Raw genomic sequence first — 22,865 nt, 5'->3', positions numbered from 1 at the left:
TGCACGTGTGCACAGTGCGGGTATGCGTGTGAGTACGTGTTATTTTTTTACACCGGGTTCTGCTGCTAGAAATAAAACCGAACAAAAAGCTTTTATGACTCCTATATAAAAACCTCCTCGTTTATTTTACGAGAAAAACTGGTCTGCAAAGGTGAAGTGCCCGACCCAAGTCATTACAGGTAACAGGGAACATTCCTTCAGTCATAAGCTTTTATTAAGTGCCAATGATTTGCCAGGCAAGGCAGTTATAGAACTGGACTTGAACTCAACTCTTAATTCATGTCCAGGAAGCGAGAGGCTTGCTGTATGAGGATGCTTACAGAGTTTTTAACAAATGACATACTCAGGGAAATACTCTTTTTGAGAATAAATGCCAACAGCTTTTTTGTTTTGTTTTATTTGTTTGTTTGTTTGTTTGTTTGTTTGTGATGAGACTACCTAGCCTAGCAATGGGAGTAATATAATTTTTTTGTCATGGAAAATTTCAAACATACACAACAGTAGAGAGAGCAGGAAAAGAACGCCAGGTTATTTTCACTCAGCCTTGAAGATCAACTGATGCCAGTCTTATTTCTGCTAATCTGACCTACTTCCTGCCTCCCTACCACCACAGCTAAAGTAAAGTACAGTTACCATATCATGTCATAAAGGAGTAATTTTTGAAGCGCACATAAACATAGCAGATAGGATATTGTTTAAAACAATTTATGTTCAGGAGCGCCTGGGTGGCTCATTTGGTTGAGCATCCGACTCTTGATTTTAGCTCAAGTCATGAGCGCAGGGTTCGTGGGATCGAGCCCCACGCTGGGTTCCATGGCATTCTCTCACCCTCTCTCTCTGCCCCTCCCCCACTCACACTCTCTCTCAAAATAGATGAATAAACGTTAAAAAAATAAAAATAAAATAATTTATTTTCTAATGAACGTGAAATGCTACTCATTCTGGCTTACATGTGATTTTTGGAAGTTTTCTCTCAAAAACAGTATTGATTTAATGCTTTCCTGGGACAGTTCTTACAGTTGGAAATGAACTACTAAGCTATGGCTACAAAAATATTCGGAATTTAAAGATGGCATTAAAAGAGTTAGGATAATATAACGAGAAAGCTCCTGTTGATAAATAGCAAAATCACATGCTCCAGTAAAGCATGGGCCTTTACAATATTGTAGGATTTTAGTAAGAATACAATAAATTGTATAATTCTAAAACCTTAGGGGGCATGAGTTATGGTTTTAAGAAAACTCAGAATTGTTACCAGTTCCAAATGAGCAAAAGAGTGTCACCCATTTTAAAGAGTAATGAAAGGAGGGCGCCTGGGTGGCTCAGTAGGTTAAGCTTCCGACTTTGGCTCAGGTCATGATCTCATGGTTTGTGAGTTTGAGCCTCACGTCGGTCTCTGTGCTGACAGCTCGGAGCCTGCAGCCTGCTTCGAATTCTGTGTCTCCCTCTCTCTCTGCCCCTCCCCTGCTCATACTCCGTCTCTCTCTGTCTCTCAGAAATAAATAAATGTTAAAAAAAAAAAAAAAAGAAAAAGAAAAAAGAAAAGGAATGCTGCTTACCTTGATTATGTTCAGTCACAGAATAAGGTGAAGGCAGCACCTCGTTAAACAGTAATGAAAGGACTGTATCTTACTTACCCTAACAGTTCTGAAATTTGCTGCATCATCCACTCCATTAACTTTGGCAGAGTCCAAACTCAGGTAGTTATATCTGCTGAAATCTCGCTCGAGTGTAAGCTTATCTATTGAATCACACATACGTGTTGGTAAGTTACTCAGTAAGTCTAACCGTCTTTAATATCTCATTCCTTAAAACCTCCAGATGAAAGTGACTTTCATATATTAGATACTGAATCAACAGAACAAAAATTGATACCCAAATACCAACAGCATTTTTCTAAAATCTACCTTTGCCACTGTTGTACATATTTCAAACTACTTTTTTACATTTATTTGTAGTGAGCCCCCTTCTGTATTTTTATAATACAAAACATCTTCAATATACTATTTCATTGTAACATGATGTCTGCCTAGTGATTCCCGTGCCATTGAACATTAGGGCAGCGATAAAGGTCTTCATGTAAAATGTTCTTTGGATTCTTTTGAATTACTCATTGGGATATATTCTAAAAAATGGTGCGCCTGGCTCTGATCATTTTACGACTTATTTTGGATTGCTAATTAGTCCCCAGGAAGAAGTCCTCACTTTGAAGTGACATCCACAAGCTCTAAGCCGACCAGGGCCTGACAATTCTGCCAGCTTTGTCCTTTTTAACCACTTTTGCTAACACATGTAAATAGTGAACACTTCAGTGCTGTTTTAGCTTACACTTGTTGATTATTAGTGAGAATGATTCTTCCCCAAATGTCATTTACTTTCCATACTTACAATTTGAACTATTTGCTCAAAACTTTTATCACTTAGCTATTAATTATTGGATACTATTCTGATGGACTTATATTAGTTCTCTAAAATAGCCAGAGGTCAGATTTTTAACTCTTTTATCAATTACAAATGTTTTCCCACTATTTTTAAGTTTTCACTGAGCAATTTTTTTTTTTTAAATAACTGTTCTCATCTCCTAGCTCCTGCTAATTTCTTCTTCCTCAGTGAAACAATTATATTCTTCCATTTTATTGTTTAAATTTATGATTGGGGTTCCTGTGTGGCTCAGTCAGTGAACTGTCCAACTTCTGCTCAGGTCATGATCTTGTGATTTAGGCGTTCGAGCCTGGCATCAGGCTCTGCGCTGACAGCTCGGAGCCTGGAGCCTGCTTCGGATTCTGTGTCTCACCCTCTCTCTGCCCCTCTCCTGTTTGTGCTGTCTCTCTCTCTCTCTCTCCAAAATAAATAAAACATCACGGGGCGCCTGGGTGGCTCAGTCGGTTAAGCATCCGACTTCAGCTCAGGTCACGATCTCGCAGTCCGTGGGTTCGAGCCCCGTGTCGGGCTCTGGGCTGATGGCTCGGAGCCTGGAGCCTGCTTCTGATTCTGTGTCTCCCTCTCTATCTGCCCCTCCCCCATTCATGCTCTGTCTCTCTCTGTCTCAAAAATAAATAAAGGTTAAAAAAAAAATTTTTTTAAATAAAAAAAATAAAAAAAAAACAAAACAAAAATCAAAACAAAATTATGATCCACCTCCTCCAATATTCAGTTAGCTCTTTGAGTAAACCATCTGAGACCTATGCACAGCATCTGGTGAGACACAGGGACATACAGCAAGCAAATTCTGGGGTAGGATGACAGAAGCAAACATACCATGTTCTTCACTTCAACCACAGTCATAGAAAATTTTGAAGAAAATTAAGAAGAATGCTTTGGAAAATGCTTTGACACTAACAATTAAATTAAAACACAGAAAAAGGGACTTACTGAGGAGCTCTTCAGAGGCACCAGAGAGCAGCTGATAGAACACATGGAAGTTTCTTTCACCTCTCGGTTGCTTAACAACTCGAGACTTCTCTAAAAGATCTAAAGAGAAAAGAGTCAAATCATAGTATATTATTAATTTGCTTTCAAATCTACCATGGTTCTTCTTCCCCCCCCCCCCACTTTCTTTTTCATTTTCTGTGTTTAATGAAATAATAACAGAAACTACATTTTCAGTTCTTTCAGGAAGAAGCCTCACTATAACTAAAATTACCAAATTAAACAAACCAGGTTCTTTTCAAACAATAGTAAATATGCAAAATAAGTTCAACAATACATTCAACAAGCTGATTAAAGACAAAACATTTTCCATATTAATATTCTTTTGGTGTTATATGTGATACTTCTTTGATTCCAGATACTTTTATCCAGTGATGAGATATCTTATCAAGTTTTCAAACTTTCATGCAAAAATGAAGGAAGGAAGGAAGGAAGGAAGGAAGGAAGGAAGGAAGGAAGGAAGGAAGGAGGAAGGAAGGAGGGAGAGACGGAAAAAAAGCCAACCAACCACAAAAAAGAGACATTGTGGCAGTACACAAGAGGTGGCAAAGGAAGTACAATGGCAGATGGCAGAGGGGATTCCTGTCTGAAGTCTTGCTTACCACCGACCAGTGATATAACAGGGGCTCTGGATTCTGTAGGCAAAAGCCAAATTGAGTTACAAAATTCTGAATCAGTGATCCCATTATTAATTTAGAGAACACACACATTTGATTTCCAGTCAGGCTGAAATCTAAACATTATCAACAAACGAGTGAGAGAGAAAAGACGCGCAAGTTCTCTGGGCATGGTCACTGAACTTCTCAATTTGTATTTCTGGAATGCATATGAGCATGGAAAGAGGCGCCTAGGTAGAAGGAAAGAGTGCGGATCTGGTAAATGAGAAGTCCCAGGGTGTTCCCCAGACACAAGGTCATTTATAAGAATGAAGAGATGGGTTACAAGGACACATAAAATTAAATTGACCAAAACAAGAACAAAAATATGTAAATTCAAAAATTATAGTAACGGGATGTTCCTGAGTTTTCCTTTTCATCTCCAGCGCCCATCTGACTTGGATGACTGCCAACACCCTCCCTCAAATCATACATGGAGGATAATGAAGACTTTATATTAAGCAAAACGAAAGAAAATTGAAAATTGAAAAGCACCAGTGAGACAAAATTTAGAAAAGAAGGGGTTGTGTACTACTCATCATCTCTAAGGACTGACTGTTTCAGTTAAGAAGTAAATACTGCCGCACAAAGCAGAAGACAGAACAAGCAGATAAGATAAAAATGCAGTTTGCTTGTACGGATCATGTGACCAAGCTCCTGTGGGGTTCTAAGAATACAGGCACAGTTTCAGAAGAAACCAAAGAATCTACAGAGCATGAGCAGATTCTTCATGGAGAAGCTAATCTTCATAGGAAACTCCTCGAGCCTCGAAGAAAGTAACTCAACTGCGTGAAAAATATAAACAAATGCTATGGTTCACTTCATCTGTTCACACACATTTCCTTCAAATCAGCTCACTTACTGCTCACCCACTACGCGCCAGGACTGGGAATGCACCCAGCACCGACTGCAAATATGAAGACGTTCGAGAGCCACACCTGCTCCCGATTTCTCCCAGCACCCAAGCCAACAGCAGCAACTCTTTCCAAGGTGGGATGGCGAGGCCCTTAAGACAGAGCAGGAGGTGGGGGTGGGGAAGGCAGAATGACCATGTGGGTCAAAGCCCACAACCCCCAGGCTCTTCCCATAGCGTTAAGAATACTGCCATATACCTTGAGAGTACTGGCAGCCTGCTTCCCTCTCATTTCATAGGCGCACCTTACTAAGGATGACAGCTGTTTGATGTCACTTATCTGGTCACATTCTAACAAGCAAATTGTGGTACTTCAAGACATGAAATAATACCCTCAAAGCAAGACAGGGCCACACTGTACAACAGCAATGCATTGCCAGCCTAATGCTTGGCGCTCTTTGCACAAATGCAGACAGGAAATGAAGAGTATAAAACAGTGACGGCTAGAAGATTTAGCAGAGAACAGCCACCAAGTTCAAGAGCAATGTGCACAGCGTGGAAAGGAATGTTGGTCGATGTACTTCTTGAACCACATGTGCTGATACGATCAGTGATTACTATCATTTTCAAATACAAAACATACTACAATGTGTGTTTAAAAGGAAAGGTACAAAGGGGAATAGGAAGGGAACTCTCACTGACCTGCTCTGCATTCGTGCTTCTCATTCATAATCCTATTCAACCCCAAACACCTCCCCTGAGTTGGCTTTATAATCCTTATTTTATATAGAAGAAAATGAGGCTCACAGCACACTGTTACTAAGTGACACAGCCAGAATTGAAAGCTTCAGGTGACTAAGATATCACATTTCTGCTGTTTGTAATTTTCCAGAAAAAAGAATGCAAAATCCATAAACACTAGGAAAGGCCATACTTTACATAAAATACATGACTTCACCTAAGCAACTCAGTCACAAAATAAAAAACCTTTTATTACAAAGCAGTTGAAGATTTTATCACCGAAAATGCTTAGTCTATTACTCCAGAGCTTCCTATTTCTTTATGACTTTTCTCCTAAGTTACAAGCTTCTCGGCAGAAAAGTAATCAGGGAAAAGGTTTGCCCCAAATAATTTGCTGATGCTAAAACCATTCCCTATTCTAGTTTTTAAAAAAAAATTTTTTTTAATGTTTATTTATTTTTGAGACAGAGAGAGACAGAGCATGAATGGGGGAGGGTCAGAGAGAGAGGGAGACACAGAATCCGAAACAGGCTCCAGGCTCTGAGCTGTCAGCACAGAGCCGATGCGGGGCTCGAACTCAAGGACAGTGAGATCATGACCTGAGCCGAAGTCGGACGCTTAACCGACTGGGCCACCCAGGCGCCCCCCATTCTACCTTTTTAAAGGCGCATGCACCAACATAATCTAAGAGTATGAAGCCATATCAAATAATTACTCAAAGCACAGAACATAAATTAAATTTACTATAAAGACTTGCTACCCGACCAAATTAATTTACTGAATGTTCCCCTGAATTAAGTCAAAGCAAACACCGGCTCAGCCTTCCTTTTGGCCTCGCATGCTCCTGCCACCACTGATTGAGCCTCTGCTCAGAAGATTTAGTAAAGAACAGTACAGGATATGCCAATATCTAGTGGAGATACCTAGTGGAGAAGACAGTAGGAGTCTCCATGTATTCCAATGCAGATGCATTTCTTTCTCCAAATACAAACTTAAGTTCCCATTAAATCTGATACAAACTTACACTTTAAGGGAAGAAATAAATCTATCAAGCCATTCTAAAGGAGAAAACCAACAGACAGGGACACAGGCTCTGGAAGCAGAACTTCCCCACCTACCCCAGCATGGTATTGCCACCTGACTATTACCAGAATGAGCCTGTCATTCAGGGGCTTTCCAAGTCCTGACTAATTACCAGCTAGTCTACGGCAGGGACATGTGCCTGTGCACAGCACAGGCCAGCCTCCCCTCAGTATAAGACATGAAAGAAGCAAAATGTCCGTGTTTTTTGCACCTGCTGGAGAAGGAAGTCTTTTAATTGGCAAAGGAATAGCAGGATAAGTAGTGGTTTGGAAGAAAAAAGAACATCACATTACTTTAGAACATAACAGATGAAGGATGAGATGGCAAGATTAAATGTATTTTATGTATAGTCTACCTTCCTGAAAAAAAAGAAATGGTCCAAGTCCAAGGCTTAAGGAATCATCAGCTTTTTTGCTAGGAAGGCTAGAATGACAATGAAAGCCCATGATGCACAACACCGACCCACCCCGAGATCCTGTGCTCCTCTCCAATTGCTCAGAGATAAATATTATGGATCTAGTGTCTGAGTGGCATTCAGGTTTTTCGAATCCATTTATGCCCCTTCACTGATGCATTTAGCAATACCGATGGGCATGTGCTCTAAGTAACCAGTGAGTTACGGAGCATGACTGATGGTAGTTTCAGCGGAAAACTCTATGAGCTTAAGTGTGCTCATGGATTAGAGTATACATTCTAAAGTCAACCTTGTACTTTTCCTGGAAATAGACAACAAAGCCTTCAAGGATGACAATCAGGAAGTTTCACTAGTAACAAATTTTAAAGTCAAAAAGGTGGGACAAAGGTCTTCTCACAAATTGCACCGTGCATGCGTGTTGCAGGGAGAGCAAATGAGAACGCTCGCCATGGGGCTCTCTCTCAGCCTGGGGATCACAGGAATCTCCATCCACCCGCAGGCCACAGGTCTTGACACACGTGAACCACGTGGCACGCCACAACATTACAATTTTACCCTGACCCCCACCTCCACTGCGGCATTGTAATTTTTACGAAATCAGCTTAAAGTTTTCTCAAAAATCAGTGTCCTGGAATTATTAAGTCAACACTATAGGTAGCTGGACCCAGTGTATGAGAAGCTATGAAAGGGTTTCTGTGTCTGCATGTGCAAACTGGGCTTTAAAACACCAGGCAAACTTGGCTTATTATCTATCTAATCAACTACTGTTTTTTATTATAGCATCTGTTTACATACATACAGCACATGTGTATTTTCACAACTGATTTTTTCTAATATAAGTTTAATGGTTATTGATTAAAAATTTACTCGCATAGGTATATACCTGAATCTAAAACTCCATACCCAACTCTGAAATAAAATTAATGAGATACACCCATGATATCTTATTATACTATCCTAATTAATTTAGATATATTTGAACAAACACCTGGCTTCTTCTATATTTGTATATAATCTTGTTTCATGGTAAATATACAGTCTTTCTTCAGAGTAAACATATTTTTTTAAAATTTTTTAAGGTTTCATTTATTTATTTTGAGAGAGAATAGGGGAGGGGCAGAGAAAGAGAGAAAGAGAGAGAATCCCAGGTAGGCTCTACACTGTCAGCACAGAGCCCAACGCAGGCCTCAATCTCATGAACCGTGAGAGAATGACCTGAGCTGAAATCAAGAGTCGGGCGCTCAACCGACTGAGCCACCGAAATGCTCCGGTAAAAATATTTTTGTAAAAGAAAAACCGCCACAGTAAAACCGAGAAAAAGAAAAGCATGGATTTTCATACAAAGCCATCCATTACAGGGTAAAAGAATTGCTCTTGGAAATTTGTCTTATTGCTACGGATACTTCACAACCAATGATTGATTATTTCTGTCTTCTTTGGAAGCCCTGAATATTGAAGCACTAAAAAATGCCCAGCCTTGTATTATAAACCAGACAATGTGTGTCTTAGTTTCTGGCGAATTTCGATCCTAAAGAAGACAGGTTAAAAAGACACTGTTTATTGATGAATATTCACTCGCTGTTGAGAACAGACTCATGTACAGGTAATCTCCACCTCCGCCTCAAAATTTACATATTCTCAGAAAACAAAGCAGAGCAGAGTTTCCTTTAGGAAGTATTCCAACAGGCAGCTTTGCTCCTAGTCAGCACCTTGTCATCAATAATAGCAAAGGTATGATCTAAAAGGAAAAAGAAAGTTATAAATCCCAAACCATCCAAAAGAGTAAAACTATATTCCATTTCCTACAAATGGCATGGATCTGGACATATATAAACACGTCATGAGGTAGACAGCACATAAAAGTGTAAGCCAACTGTATCATAAATTCAAAAAAATATAAAGAACAGGAGTTCAGAGACTGGCTCCGTCCCCCCTCTCCCTCCCCTGTGAGTGGGGTCCTTGTTCCTTCCTGCTCTAAGGATGCCTTGTGGAAGGATCTCCTTAGACTAACTCCCTAGCCTCTCTCAGCCTCTTCCTCACTCTTCACCCAGGCAGGAGGAGGGACTTCTCTGAGCAGTGAGGTGTGGAGAGGGATGCGAGCATGCACACACACTTCAGCCTTCTGGTCCCCCACACTGTGTTCCCATTCAGCCTACTCTGGTAAGTAAGTAAGCTCTACTTACCAGCGCTCAAAGATAAATGGGGCAATGCGCACAAGGAGAGGCCAGGGGTTGCTTAACGCTGTGATGCCTAAGTCTTACCAGGCTGCCAGAGGACTACTAGCACACCTGCTTGGGTGAGAAACCAAAAGCCACTTTCTTCAACCTTGCCTCTAACAGTAAGAAAGCTGCATCCTCTCCAAAGTGAGTCCTGTGCCTATTTCTCAGGATTCCAAACTGGGTGGGGGAAAGCAGATTGTCTATTAGACCACTACATCAGTTAGTTTTTGCTACATAACAAATTTTCCCCAAACTTAGCAGCTTGAAGTAATAATACCATTTATCAGTTCATGAGTCTGAGCATCACCTTCGCAGTTCTGGTCTGAGCCAGCTTGCCTGATCCCTCCTGGGCTTGTTCATAGGCTGGTGGTCTGCGGGCAGCTGGCTGATCTAAGGTGCCCTCACTCATATGTCTGGTGGTACATTCCACGTGGTCTCTCACCATCCGGCAAAGTAGCCCAGGTTCACCCACATGGTGGTAATGAGAGGGTTCCCAAGAGGAGCATGGGAGGACACACTCCAGTACACAACCAACTTTCAAGTCTCTGGTTGTGCCACGTCTACTATTGTTCCATTGACCAAAACAATACTCATGGCCAAACCCTGAGTCACCGAGAGAGGGGACTGCTCAAGGGTGTAGACACAAGGTGAGACATTATTGTAACCATTCCTGAAAAAAATCTATCAGATTGGAGCTTATTAAAACAAAACGGTGACAAATTATTTGACATTCTTCCAATTGAGAAGTGGGACCTACGTGCCTCACCTCTGACTCTGGGCAAGCTTGTGCCTACTTTGACCTAATAAAGTACAGTGGAAGTAACACTGTATGATCTCTCAGACTACTGCAGGATGTTTCCTCTTGGGACACTCTCTCTCAGAACCTAGCCACCTGTGAGAGCCCACACCACACAAGGCCACATGTAGGTGGCTCCAGTCAACAGTCCCAGTTCAGCACATGCTTTAAATCATCCTAGCCCAGGAGCCTGACATGTGACATACGATCAAGCTTCTAGAAGACTCCAACATCCACTCATGCAAGTCACACCCAACCAGTTGTCTTCCCAGCTGAAGTCCCACATATCAGGGAGACAGGCCAACCCTAGTGTGCCCTACCTGAATTCTCGATCCCCAGAGTCCGATGGCCTATGACAGGGCCATTGTTTTACACCCTACTAAGTTTGGGGTGGATTGATAAGTGGGAAACAAATTAATTTCAATATTTGCCTTCCTTCATAATTCACAGGATAGTATTTCTTTCAAGCCAAAAAGAGAAGGCAGTGACAGATGAAGTTTGAATACCAATAATTTTGTTGCCTTTCTGGGATTTAGAAAAAGCCTTTAAAAATGAATAGCATAGAATATTCAGATATATAAAATAAGTCAGCCATAGGGATGTACTGCACAGCATATCAATTATAGTTAATTATCCTGTACCGCATATTTGCAAGTTGCTAGGAGAGCAGACCTTAAGAGTTCTCATCACCAGGAAAGAAAAGTATCTGTAACGATGTACGGTGGCCAGATGCTAACTAGACTTATTGTGGTGATCATTTAGCAATACTTATTTGAAATCACTATGCTGTACACTGAAACTCACATAATGCTGTACGTCAATTCTATCTCAATATAAAATTGTCTTAAATATTCCAGATAAAATTACCCAATAAAGCAGGAGCTTTATTTCTTGATAAATCTGTCTATGTCACAGCGATATTACTTGTTATTTCCTGTGTACTTGTGTTTATTAATTAATTCAAGAAATATATGGTAGGTGTCAGACGCTATTTTGGTTGGTGTCATTCAGCAATGAACCACACAAACTAAGTCTCTGTCCATATAGGACATATATTTGGCTAGGGGCTAGAGACAACAAGAAAGTAAGTATGTAATAACGAGAAAAAGTAAACATTTACTGAATGTTTACTAGGTGCCAGGCATTGTTAAAAGAGTTCAGATGTTAAAAAATTTACACCTTTTCACAACACTATGAGATCGGTACTCTTACTACCTCATTTCAAAGATGAAAAACTGGGAGACACAGAGAAATAAGTAACTTACTGTCTCGTTGTTTAGATATGAGACCACATGATAAGAGTTGCTCAAGTAGCCTCATAGATATGCCCCAAATAATGAAGCAGGGAAAGGTAGGGCCTGCCTATATTTAACCAATTCCATCTTCGGTTCTGGATTTACTGAGCACCTGCTGTGTGTCAGATATTACACGAGCTCTTCATACACTCTTGTGAACAGGAAAGCCATACCTCCTGTCCTTAAACTATAAGGACAAGTATATATGCACACCTGAAACATAAGGCTTTTTTACAGCATATCTATCAGTGCTATTCTTCTTTTAGGAGATAAAATCCCTCCAGACTTTTCTCACATTTTCTTCACAGTGAAAACTGCCATCAAGTGCCACAGCTATAAGGAAGTACCTAGACTATTAATTAAAGCAACAGGTTGCCAAAAGTTTCTAGTTCATAACACTAGGTCCAAAATCCTCAAACACAAATGTATAAATCGTATGACACCTACAAGCATTAACAAAGTAGCAGAAATACTACCTCATAAAATAAGATGTGCTAACTGTGCATCCACATTTTATCTTCCCTACTGAAGCATGGGTGCCATTTTCTATTTCCATAATGCCCCTTGACTAACAATAGTAACCTTAGAGATAACAGTTGTCAGGCGAGTTCAAGACTTACGTTTTCAAGCATCCCTCTTCTAGAAAGAGAGAGTAAGTTATGGGGCTTTCTCTTCCACTCGCAGGGAGCCCAACTAACTTGGCTGATCACGTGTCTTCTTCCACATATTAAGTACAACCAACGATGATCTACACCGTTAACTACACGGCCGCTGGAAGGTGAGGCAAAATAGACTTCCCACAAAATGACAAATCTTTTCCTCTTTTCTGGACTACAAGAAGCTAACTTTTGGCAGTTTAGAGAGAACAAGAATGAGTCTGCCCATTGCTTTACACCCCTGAAGCCCGGAGACAGCAACTCCCACTGACCACCTATGAGTCAGTGCTCTACGTACATAGGGTGAAATTTCCTGCTCTTAACACGCATGTAGTCCTTTCCTTTCTGTAGCAAAGGGTACTCTAAAATACAGGGTGTTCCCACTACCACAAATTTCCATCTAATTTCATTGTGGGAACAAATGGTAACGAACACCATAAAAAATCCATTCATGAGGATATATTAATCTTAACTGGAAACGAAATGAGTGTTTAATATTTATTCTCCATGGATACTGCAAGAATCAGGGGCAGGAAGACATTTCTGTTTGGAACATACTCTTCAAAATGTAAAACCTAAGTTACTTTCTAATACTTACAATAAAATAATCCTTAAATATTTTCCTAGAGTCCTCAAAAGCAATTTTGATTCAGTCATTCCACAATGTTTAGATGATTACCCTCATTTTAAAAATAGGGTATTGTTAAATTAATAACTAGAGTTCATCTGTCTTGTAAAAAGTGCTAAAGATATATAAATATCTTTCAGAATAAAAATTAAGCATTCCTTGAAATGGTGGTCTTCAAACCGGGTCAAATCCTTTTTCCTTCACAGCTATCATGAGCCACCAGACGTCGTGCGGAAAGCTTACAAGGGTGGTCATCAGTGCTTCTGGTTACATCATATATGGTTTGCGTGAATACTTTTTGTTTCCATATTTGACATAAAGCCATTTAACCTAAGCAGCCAGTTTCATTTCACATTAAAGATTCTCTTCAAACGTTTCTCTGACAAGTATATATTTTTAAAAATATGGCTTAATCCCAATGTATGGCACACAAAGTGGAAACTAAAATAGAAAATCAAACTATGTAAAAACTACAGAACAGTGGGAACGGGAAGAACCATAGAATTCCTCCACTTCAATCCCACTGTTTCAAAGAGAGGAAACTCTAGAGGAGGCTGGGTGGCTCAGTCAGTTAAGCGTCCGACTTCAGCTCAGGTCATGATCTCACGGTTTGTGAGTTCGAGCCCCACATCGGGCTCTGTGCTGACAGCTCAGAGCCTGGAGCCTGCTTCGGATTCTGTGTCTCCTCCCTCTCTCTGCCCCTTCACAGCTTGTGCTCTGTCTCTCAAAAATAAACATTTAAAAAACATATCCCTCTGCCACATTCAAAAAAAAAAAAACAAAAAAAAAAAAAAACAAAAAACAAAAGACAAAAAAAAACCACACATACACACACAAAGATAAGGAAACCCTAGCCCTAGGTTTCTCTCTGAAATGTGACTTAAAAACTTAAAAACAAAAAATCAGCTACACACTTTCCTCAAATCACTTAAAATGTTAATTTTCAAATGGCATTCCTCTGGTTCGAGTTCACCAGCAAAGATCTCAGGGGTCCCCAGAGGGGTTCTGGGGTTCTGGTTACTCAGCTTCTCTACCAGATCAGATCTTGTTTCCTCTATTTCCTATTTGGGGTTCGGCATACAATTTCATTTGAAGGAAGAATGCCACTGCTATAACAAATCTAAAGGGCATTGTTTTGGACACCTGAGTCAATTTATTACCTTTTTTTCTAGTGCAAACTTAGATTTTTTTCAATCCCAATAGGTGGTGAGGAGGCCAGCGGTGATGGGAGGTTCGGTGGTGCGGCCTCAAAAACATAGAAGGATTCAAGAGGATAACCAGGCTGTGGTTCCGGGAGGAAGTGCACAAACCCTAAGTTGTCACTTCCTATTTTCCAAATGAAGCAGCTACGAAATCAATACGAGCAGAAATATGAGGGCAGTGCTGTACATACTGCAGGTTCAAAGTCACTGGAGAAGGGGCCATATTTACAACAATCACGCCCACTTTAGAAAACTCTGGACCTGGGGCTGTTCATTTTTTCACCTTTGACAAGGACATTTCACTTCCATAATCACTAATCATGACTAAGGGAGGCTAATAAATCTGTAGTTCTTCCCACCAGGTTTATCACATTTTAATTATCTAATTACACCAAGACAAACAAAATTTCCCACAATAAAATCTGAAGTACAGGTCCACTCATTTTATTGAATAAATGTTACCCCAAAAGTTACTAAAAAGTTATTAAAGAAAACTCTATTTTATTTTTTTTAACTGTTTATTTATTTATTTTGAGAGCAGAGAAAGAGAGAGAATGCTAGTGGGAGAGGGGCGGGGGGTGGGGGTGGGGGAGAGAATCCCAAGCGGGCTCCAGGCACACAGCACAGAGCCTGACAAGGGGCTTGAACTCACTAACTGTGAGATCATGACCTGAGCTGAAATCAAGAATCAGATGCTTAACTGACTGAGCCACCCAGGTGCTGCATATTTATATTCCATTTCTAATCATGAAATAATTTTGTTAAAGAAATGAACCATCGCAGGATCCTTTTTGTTAATGAATTAACTTAAAGACCTAAAGAATCTAAAATACGGTTGGGCTAATTCTTATTTCTTTAGCAAACTTTTAAAGATTTTCAAAGACAAAGACTTTAAGTGATCTTTAAAAAAGATTTAGACATGCTAAAACAATCTGAAATCACAGTCTAACATAACACATAGTCTGAAACACATTGTCTAAGAAAAAGAAATTGTATTCTTATATCTATCTCTTAAAGACTCAAGTATCTAAAATATTCTAATATATGTTTTGCTATTCTGAACTTCTTTGAAAGGATTCAAGTAAAATACTCACAGTTACTTATCACTCCTCCCAGGGGATCGCCTTTAAAATCAAATTCAATGTCCATATATTTGCCCTGCCAAAGAAAGACTTTGTGAGTTTCAAGTTGACCTCAAAATTATTCAGTCAGCACATCTTCTCAGAAAATAGCATACTAAGCCCTTTATACATTTGTTTAAATGTAATTAACAGACAATTTATGTAACCATGAGGCTAACAATATGCCTCCATAAATAATTCATACTAAATACCCCATTAGCTCAAAGCTAACATATCATGTTGCTAATTTAAGAATAGATCTTCTTAGGCAACATGTGACTTTTCCATTTCAGATATGTGTTTCAAATCTCTGAAGTGTGCGTGTATATTCAATTCAAGACTAAAAACTGGGGAAAGGCAGTACTCCTTGTATATGCACTGGTCGGGAATATAAATTATTTCACTTTTATAAGCAAAATGGTTTTAAGCCATGGCTAAGAAACTGCCAAGCATACTGGATAGTGGGTAAAATGGAACACATAAAATACTGTTTTTATATCTACTCAAATGAAATGCATGATTATATGGTGTGGCCAATCCAGAATCAAAGACTGATCATTATTACTCTCTTTGGTTTTTGATCCAGATTATACAGCAATATATATATATCCCAGGTTCCTATTACATTTTATAGATGGTATTTTAAACACACAGAAACACACATGGAGTTTCATACTATGATTTTTAAAGAACTGGTCTATAACTATCTAGTTAAAGAGTAACAAGTATAACAGAGTAACCCTGACAGCTGTTTTTTGTTTGGAAAAGGGATTGTTGATCTAATAAGTGGTCCTTTTGTTTCATGTTCTACTTTAGTAATAGTCACATAGATGGCTTGTAAATAATTCTCCCAAAGAATTACCACTTTAACTCCTTCTGTTTTCAAAATCATAGTAAGGGGGAAGAAACATGATCACATGGCACTCAGTCAACAATGCAATCTGTGACTTTTTATTAGCTTATATATGCTCCCTCACCCTTTTCTTTCTTCATTGTCAAGGGTCACCTGTCCTAAGTCTTCTCTTATTCATTAAGCAAATGCCTATTAAGCATTTCCTGGATACTAACATAGACACAAGGAAAAAAGTGAGCACAGTTCCCACCCTCAAGGAACTTGCAGCCTGAGGGGAATTGAGGTAGGTAACGAGGAGATTTCTGTGTCTGGAGATAGAGCCTACGGTGGGTCAGGGGCACAAAGAAAGGGGGACGAATGGTGAAGTCGACCCTAGCTTAAATGCTAAGTATCAGGGTTAAGTAAGGCAGCAAGGAGGCGAGAGAGCAGGAAGGAGCAGGCATAAGAATCAGTATCCATGGACACCTGGGTGGCTCAGTTGGTTAAGCATCTGACTTCGGCTCAGGTCATGATCTCACGGCTAGTGAGTTTGAGTCCTGCATCGGGCTCTGTGCTGACAGCTCTGAGCCTGGAGTCTGCTTTGGATTCTATGTCTCCCCTTCTCTCTGACCCTATCTCACTCGTGCTCTATCTCTCTCTCTCAAAAATAAATAAACATTAAAAAACAAAAAAACAAAAAAAGAATTGGCATCCATGATGATGGTGAGGGACGCTGGAGCATATCATGGCATCAGAACATTCACCTGACAGCAAAGTCCTGTCAATAAACATTCCTAAACAGGGAAGTCATGATCAGACCTGCCTATTTGCAAGATCACCCTAGATAATGTGGAATGGATTGAAAGGAACAAAACCAGACAGAGCTGATAGGAAGTTACAGTAGTCATGGGAGAAATGTTGGTGGCTTTCAGCAGCAGTAGCGATAAAGGGAAGATTAAATAGAGTTGAGAGTCACAATGACGGATCTCGGTTGGACATACGAGGTTAACACAAGACAGGGGCAATGATTAAAAAGTCCAGGAATGTGGCCCAGGCAACTTAGTGATCGGTTATGCCCTCCATGATGGCAGCAGACACAAAGGAAGGGAGAAAGCATAACTTCATAGGAGAGTCAGAGGCTGACCATATGAGAGGGGGTGATTTTGATGGAGGGTGGTTCCTAGACACAGGAAGTGACCAGATCTAGAGCACAGGTGGAGGGATTAGCGCAAGACAGGAGTTGAGAATCTCCCAGTGTGACAGGAGGGTATCTATGTAGATACAGGGCCAGGTGAGGCACCAAAGCTGAGGACTTGGATGAGGAGGAAGAGGAAGACGATGATGATAATGATTTCCATGAAGTAAGCATAACACCATCAGAGTAAAGGATAGGAGGTTTGAAGACAGTAGACTGCAGAGCAAGGAAAAGGAAGCTGACCAGGAATAAACTAATGGGCAGCACAGAGAATTCAGATGATCTTGGAATGGCATTCTTCCCATGAGCATGTCATGAGTCTACTCAGAGAAAACCAATTACTTCCCACTGCCTAGAAAATAAAGTCCAAGACCTGAACCTGAAACTCCAAGCCCTCCAATTGAGGCCCCGACCCATCCTTCCAGGCCTTTGGCCCCCAGCTCCCTTCACTGACCCTCTCATCCAGCCACTAACTTGGACAAGTGCAGATCCTCTCTGGTCTCTCCCCTCAGCTTTCCCATACTGTGCCACCAGCTCTTCCTGCTTTCTACTCAATTTTGGCACATTTCAATCTTACGGGCCCACTCAGAACTGTCCCCTGCCCCAGACTCCTCCAGCTTCTCTATTCTGAACTTCCATAAAATGCAACGTGTACCTTTCATGGGAAACTTACTATTTTATGTGTTGTGTTATGAACACAACACTTTTAGACATGTTCATTCTTTCGGACTAAGTCTATAAGCTTCTTAAAAATAGGTATTTATTCATCAATGATTTCTGAGTGTCTACTATGGCGCCAGGCACTGTGGGGCCACCACCGTGAATACGAAGGCTGGAGTACTTGCTCCCATGGCCCCTACTCTCTAAGGTCCATGATCAGAGAGAAACAGAGAAAGTGAATACAGTAATTCCAGAGACAGGGCGCCTGGGTGGCTCAGTCGGTTAAGCATCCGACTTTGGCTCAGGTCATGATCTTGCGGTTTGTGAGTTCGAGCCCCGCATTGGGCTCTGTACTGACAGCTCAGAGCCTGGAGCCTGCTTCAGATTCTGTGTCTCCCTCTCTCTCTGCCCCTCCCCTGCTCATGCTCTGTCTCTCTCTGTCTCTCAATAATAAATAAGCGTTAAAAAAAAAAGAATTAAAAAAAAAAATTCCAGAGACTAATGAATGCCCGAAAAAAACAAAAACAGGATGAAGTCAGAGTCTATAAAAAGCATCATGGAAGTGACACTTGAGGTAAGGTCTAAATGATACAAGATGGCAGCTGTGTAATGATCTGGGTACAAGCACATCATGCCGAAGGACCAGCAAGTGCAAAGATCTAAGCAAGAAGGCGCTCAACACTCTTGACAGTCACAAGGGCCTGTGCCACCGAGGCTGGGCATGCAAGGGCAGGGTGAAGCAAGCCCCGGCTGATGTAGGCAGGCATGGGAAGCTCCAGGAGGACCCTGTACTGCATTCCGGGTCCAAGAGGAAGCCACTGAGGTCTTTCAGCAGGGACGTGATGAGGCTTAAGTTTATAAAGGTCACTCTGGATGCCAACAGGGAAAGGTCTGAAGGCTCCAAGAGGAGATACAGGGAGACCTATGCTTAACTGTGTTTAAAAAAACAACAGAGGTTTCAAACAAATGGATATGTTGCATGGGTTTTTCTATCCTTACGGAATGAGAGGTTTGGTAATGGAATTTTCCTGACCCTGTGGATTCTCTCCTCTTAGTGCCCAGCTTGGCTCTCTACAGAGAGTAGACACTCAACTATTACCCCTCTTCCCTCCTCTGAAATCCTTGGTTGGGAAGAGTGATTCTCTTTTCAAAAACGCTGGGTCACTTTCTCAGTAGAAGTTCAATCTATCCAACTAGAGGCACTTGGGTGGGGCGCACTGAGAAGCACTCCACTATGGCAGCTACGACAAGCATGCATAAGTACACGACCTCGGCTTCTATCACACTGCTCAGGGAAGAGAGCAAGAAGTTCATTCTAGGACCCATTAAACCCATTAAACACGGTCAAAGGAAACGCAATTCCCTTGGAGTACAAATATATAATACATAAGCCACAGTTATATAGAGTAGGGACTTGAAATATAGCAGAGTCCTACTATCCAATCATAACATGGAGTTCAGTAGATTACTGGTCAAGTCACAGGCTACAAAGCAGAGAAATTACTAAAAACTGGGCATGAAATGATTTAGCCTATAATCAAGTATTAATCTCATATCCTAATACCCATATTATAATAGGATTTTTCTGAAGTTACTTATTAAGCCAAATCACCTGCCAAGCCTTTCGCTCGATTTCAAACATCACAAAGTAGTAATGACACTTTAAGCAATATAGTTTTCTGCATTTTTATGGTCTAAAACTAAATATGTTTAGAAATCATTTAAAAATGTATATGTATAATTTGCAAACAGCAAAAATAAAGCCTCCATAAGGGAGCTTGATTTATTGGAATTACTTCTATCTGCCCACACTTTGCTTCTAACTCTATTTATATAAAGAGATTAGCCATGTTACCACAACAGGAGAAGGCCCAGCTCCAATCAGTTTTAGCAACATTAAGGGGGCTAATCCAACAGAAAAAAATTCACGGCACTAGAATTGGGAACCACAGCCTTCTACTTTCCGAACTATCAAAACTACCTCTGCCTGAGGTCACTGTCTTGCCTTAAGCACTGGGTAGCCAGAAAAAAGCAAAAAGGAGGCTAAAAGTAGTGGGGGAGAAAGGGCAGGAAGAGTCTCCGACAGAGAGGCACAAAAACCACCCCAAATGGTCCCATGTATATGAGAAGAGAGCTTATAAAGTAGATGACCTTTTATTATAAAATGTATACGGCTGGCTAAACTATAGAAAAAAGGGGCCAATTTAAAAATGTCACCATCACACTCCACATGTATCTCCCAGCTGCCACCAGGCAGTGCCTGTGTCCCCATAATGACCAAACACAGGACGGCACGTGTACAGCTGGAGAGACCCCAGCGGGCCGCGGTGCATAGTACGTGCTGCAGAGTGCTGGGGCGTGAGGCCAGGAAGGCTTGTATTCCTGGAATTAGCATTTCCCGCCTCAGCCAAAGCCAAAACATCCATTAGCGGCAGTTTTGACCATCCAGTCCCCCTCCCCATCCCCTGCCGTTGGTCGTCAAACCTAATGACCTTCCTTCTATAAAGTTCTAGTACACCCTTCCATCCTCTCCAGTCCCACTGAATAAAGGACAAAAGCTGTATACAAGCTTGACACCCAGTTTATCCTTCCTTCTACTTCATTTAATCTGATTCTTTTTTTAAATTTTTTTTTCAACGTTTTTTTATTTATTTTTGGGACAGAGAGAGACAGAGCATGAACGGGGGAGGGGCAGAGAGAGAGGGAGACACAGAATCGGAAACAGGCTCCAGGCTCCGAGCCATCAGCCCCAGAGCCTGACGCGGGGCTCGAACTCACGGACCGCGAGATCGTGACCTGGCTGAAGTCGGACGCTTAACCGACTGCGCCACCCAGGCGCCCCCATTTAATCTGATTCTTAATGATGATTTCTAAATACCAAAATTCAGATAAGTAAAGAGTTATTCTAAATAGCCTCATTTAGGGACGCCTGGCTGGCTCAGTCAGCAGACCGTGCGACTCTTGATCTCAGGGTCGTGAGTTCGAGCCCCACATTGGCACAGAGCCTCCTTTAAATAAATAAATAGCTTCATTTAAATTGCCCACAGCGTTGTATGATAGAAGACAAGAAAATATGAAAGAAATAGCTGTCATCCAAAAAGAATTAAAAAGAAAAACCCCAGAAGGCAAAAATAGGCCTTATAGAGCTTTCTGTGTCTCAATAGCAATGGTGTTCTCATTTTTCAAATGTGTATATGAAGAAACACTAAACATCTACTGGTTGTTTAAACATACATGACCTAAATATTAGTGTTAACACTTATGCTTATACAAATACTTACAAATCTAGAGGAGTTGTCATTCCTTACAGTCTTGGCATTTCCAAAAGCTAGTAAGAAAGAAACAGATGCGTGGGTAAAATTGACAGAAAAATAATTTCAAGCAGCAGTTTAAAGCGAATGGAATATTTGACAGCTATAAATCCTAGAAAATACAACTTGTAGCAATGACATTTCCGTCCAAACTTCCCATAGAAACACACTTAACAGAAGTCTTAAGAAGTTGCTAACGCGTCAAAAAAAAAAAAAAAAGATTCAAAAAAAAGAAGTTGTTATATCCACCATCTCTTATCATAAGTTCACAGAAAAAAGAGAGTCATTCCTCTGATTCATGGAATTTTTTCAAATATTACTATAACCGTAATCCTGTATAATTCAATACCTTTACCGCTTTGAGAGCAGTCAACTGAGTGGCTGGCAAAAATGGCTTGTATTCTCTTCCACTATTTTCATCGGTGAATAAGGTTATTTCAGAGACATCTACGTAATATTATCAAAGGTTCTGGGGAACTTGATGAGGTTCCCAGATGGAAAAAAGCACAATAAACTTGAATTTTCATTAATTTTAAAACAAATCTATTTCAATGTGATTACATATATAACTGCGAAACAAAGAGTAAGAGATTTGGAAACTAACATCATTTCCAATAGGCTAAAAATGCTACATAGTTTCATTAGTCCACATCCATCAGACCTAAGTAAAACTTTCCAGAAAAGAAAAAACACCAAACTGGCCCATAACGCAGAATCCAAGTCTGTTCCAACATTAGCTGCTGTGTGGAGCCCAACCTCCCATAGGGGTCCCTTTTAAGAAAATGAAGGCACATAAGTGTAAGAACCACAGGCTGATGCCGCTCAGGCACAGAATGATCCTGTTCGATACCTCTGGCTCATAGTGTCATAAGGAGAAAGGGGTGTTTCACCAAGCTTGCGCACAAGGGAGGGGCAAATTAATCTGAGGATCACATGGGATAAACATAAGGTGTAAGAGCAGAGGGATCCCACTTTGATGCTCTGGAAGCCCAGCAGTGTACCTCAAACCTCAACGTGCCAACAGGCACCTGCGGATCCTGTTAAATGGGCCTGGAGGTAGGCATGAAATTCTGCATTTCTACCATTACTACCCCCACTCCCACCCCCACCCCCAGGCTATTACTAGGATCCATGGGCCCACTGCAGCTAGCAAGGACTGAAGGGCACACAGTGAGATGGCAACCCGAAACAAATCTTTGGATTAAGAGGCCAGGCATCAAATCCCTGGAAACCCCCCCATAAGTGCATTAAATTAAAGGGAGGGAAGAAAGGAGTAACAAGAGCTCAAATGATTACTAAGAGTTAAAAGCTGATCCAAGTTTTGAAAGCAGTCACATGATCTAGGTGCAGACCTGTGTTTAAGGTTGAAGTTCATTTGGGGGCGCCTGGGTGGCTCAGTCAGTTAAGCGTCCGACTTCAGCTTGGATCATGATCTCACGATTCACAAGTTTGAGCTCTGCATCAGCTCTATGTTGACAGCCCGGAGCCTGCTTCGGATTCTTTGTCTCCCTCTCTCTCTCTCTCTCTCTGCCCCTCCCCCACTCATTCTGGCTCTCTCTCTCTCCCTCAAAAATAAACATTTAAAAAAAATAATAAAGTCGAAGTTCACTTGGGATACTCAGTAACCAAACCTGATGAGTTCTATTTCATGTTAGCTGGCTTTTTCAGGTTTTTGATTTTTTAAAAATAGTTGGTTCCTGCTCAGTTACGACAAAATGTACAAAGTCAACACAGGGAAAGTTCTTTGTATCAGAGATTCTGCTTGGGGCGGGA

At 40.9% G+C, this 22,865-nt stretch overlaps 1 protein-coding gene across 9 annotated transcripts in view; it reads right to left on the bottom strand.

Moving 5' to 3' along the window:
• The window catches only part of MYO1B (myosin IB), a 190,144-nt gene that overhangs the window by 60,416 nt on the left and 106,863 nt on the right, over positions 1–22,865 (bottom strand). For all 9 annotated transcript variants that reach the window (XM_019838395.3, XM_019838392.3, XM_045034161.1 and 6 more), the window contains exons 6-9: positions 21,063–21,109; positions 15,068–15,131; positions 3,373–3,471; positions 1,638–1,741 (exon numbers count right to left, since the gene is read on the bottom strand). In XM_019838395.3, coding sequence (XP_019693954.1) covers positions 1,638–1,741; positions 3,373–3,471; positions 15,068–15,131; positions 21,063–21,109 — 314 coding nt within the window. The remainder of the gene's footprint in view (positions 1–1,637; positions 1,742–3,372; positions 3,472–15,067; positions 15,132–21,062; positions 21,110–22,865) is intronic.

This window comes from Felis catus, chromosome C1, assembly GCF_018350175.1.
Source record: "Felis catus isolate Fca126 chromosome C1, F.catus_Fca126_mat1.0, whole genome shotgun sequence".
NCBI lineage: Eukaryota > Metazoa > Chordata > Mammalia > Carnivora > Felidae > Felis > Felis catus.
This window is presented reverse-complemented; position numbering and strand designations above follow the sequence as displayed.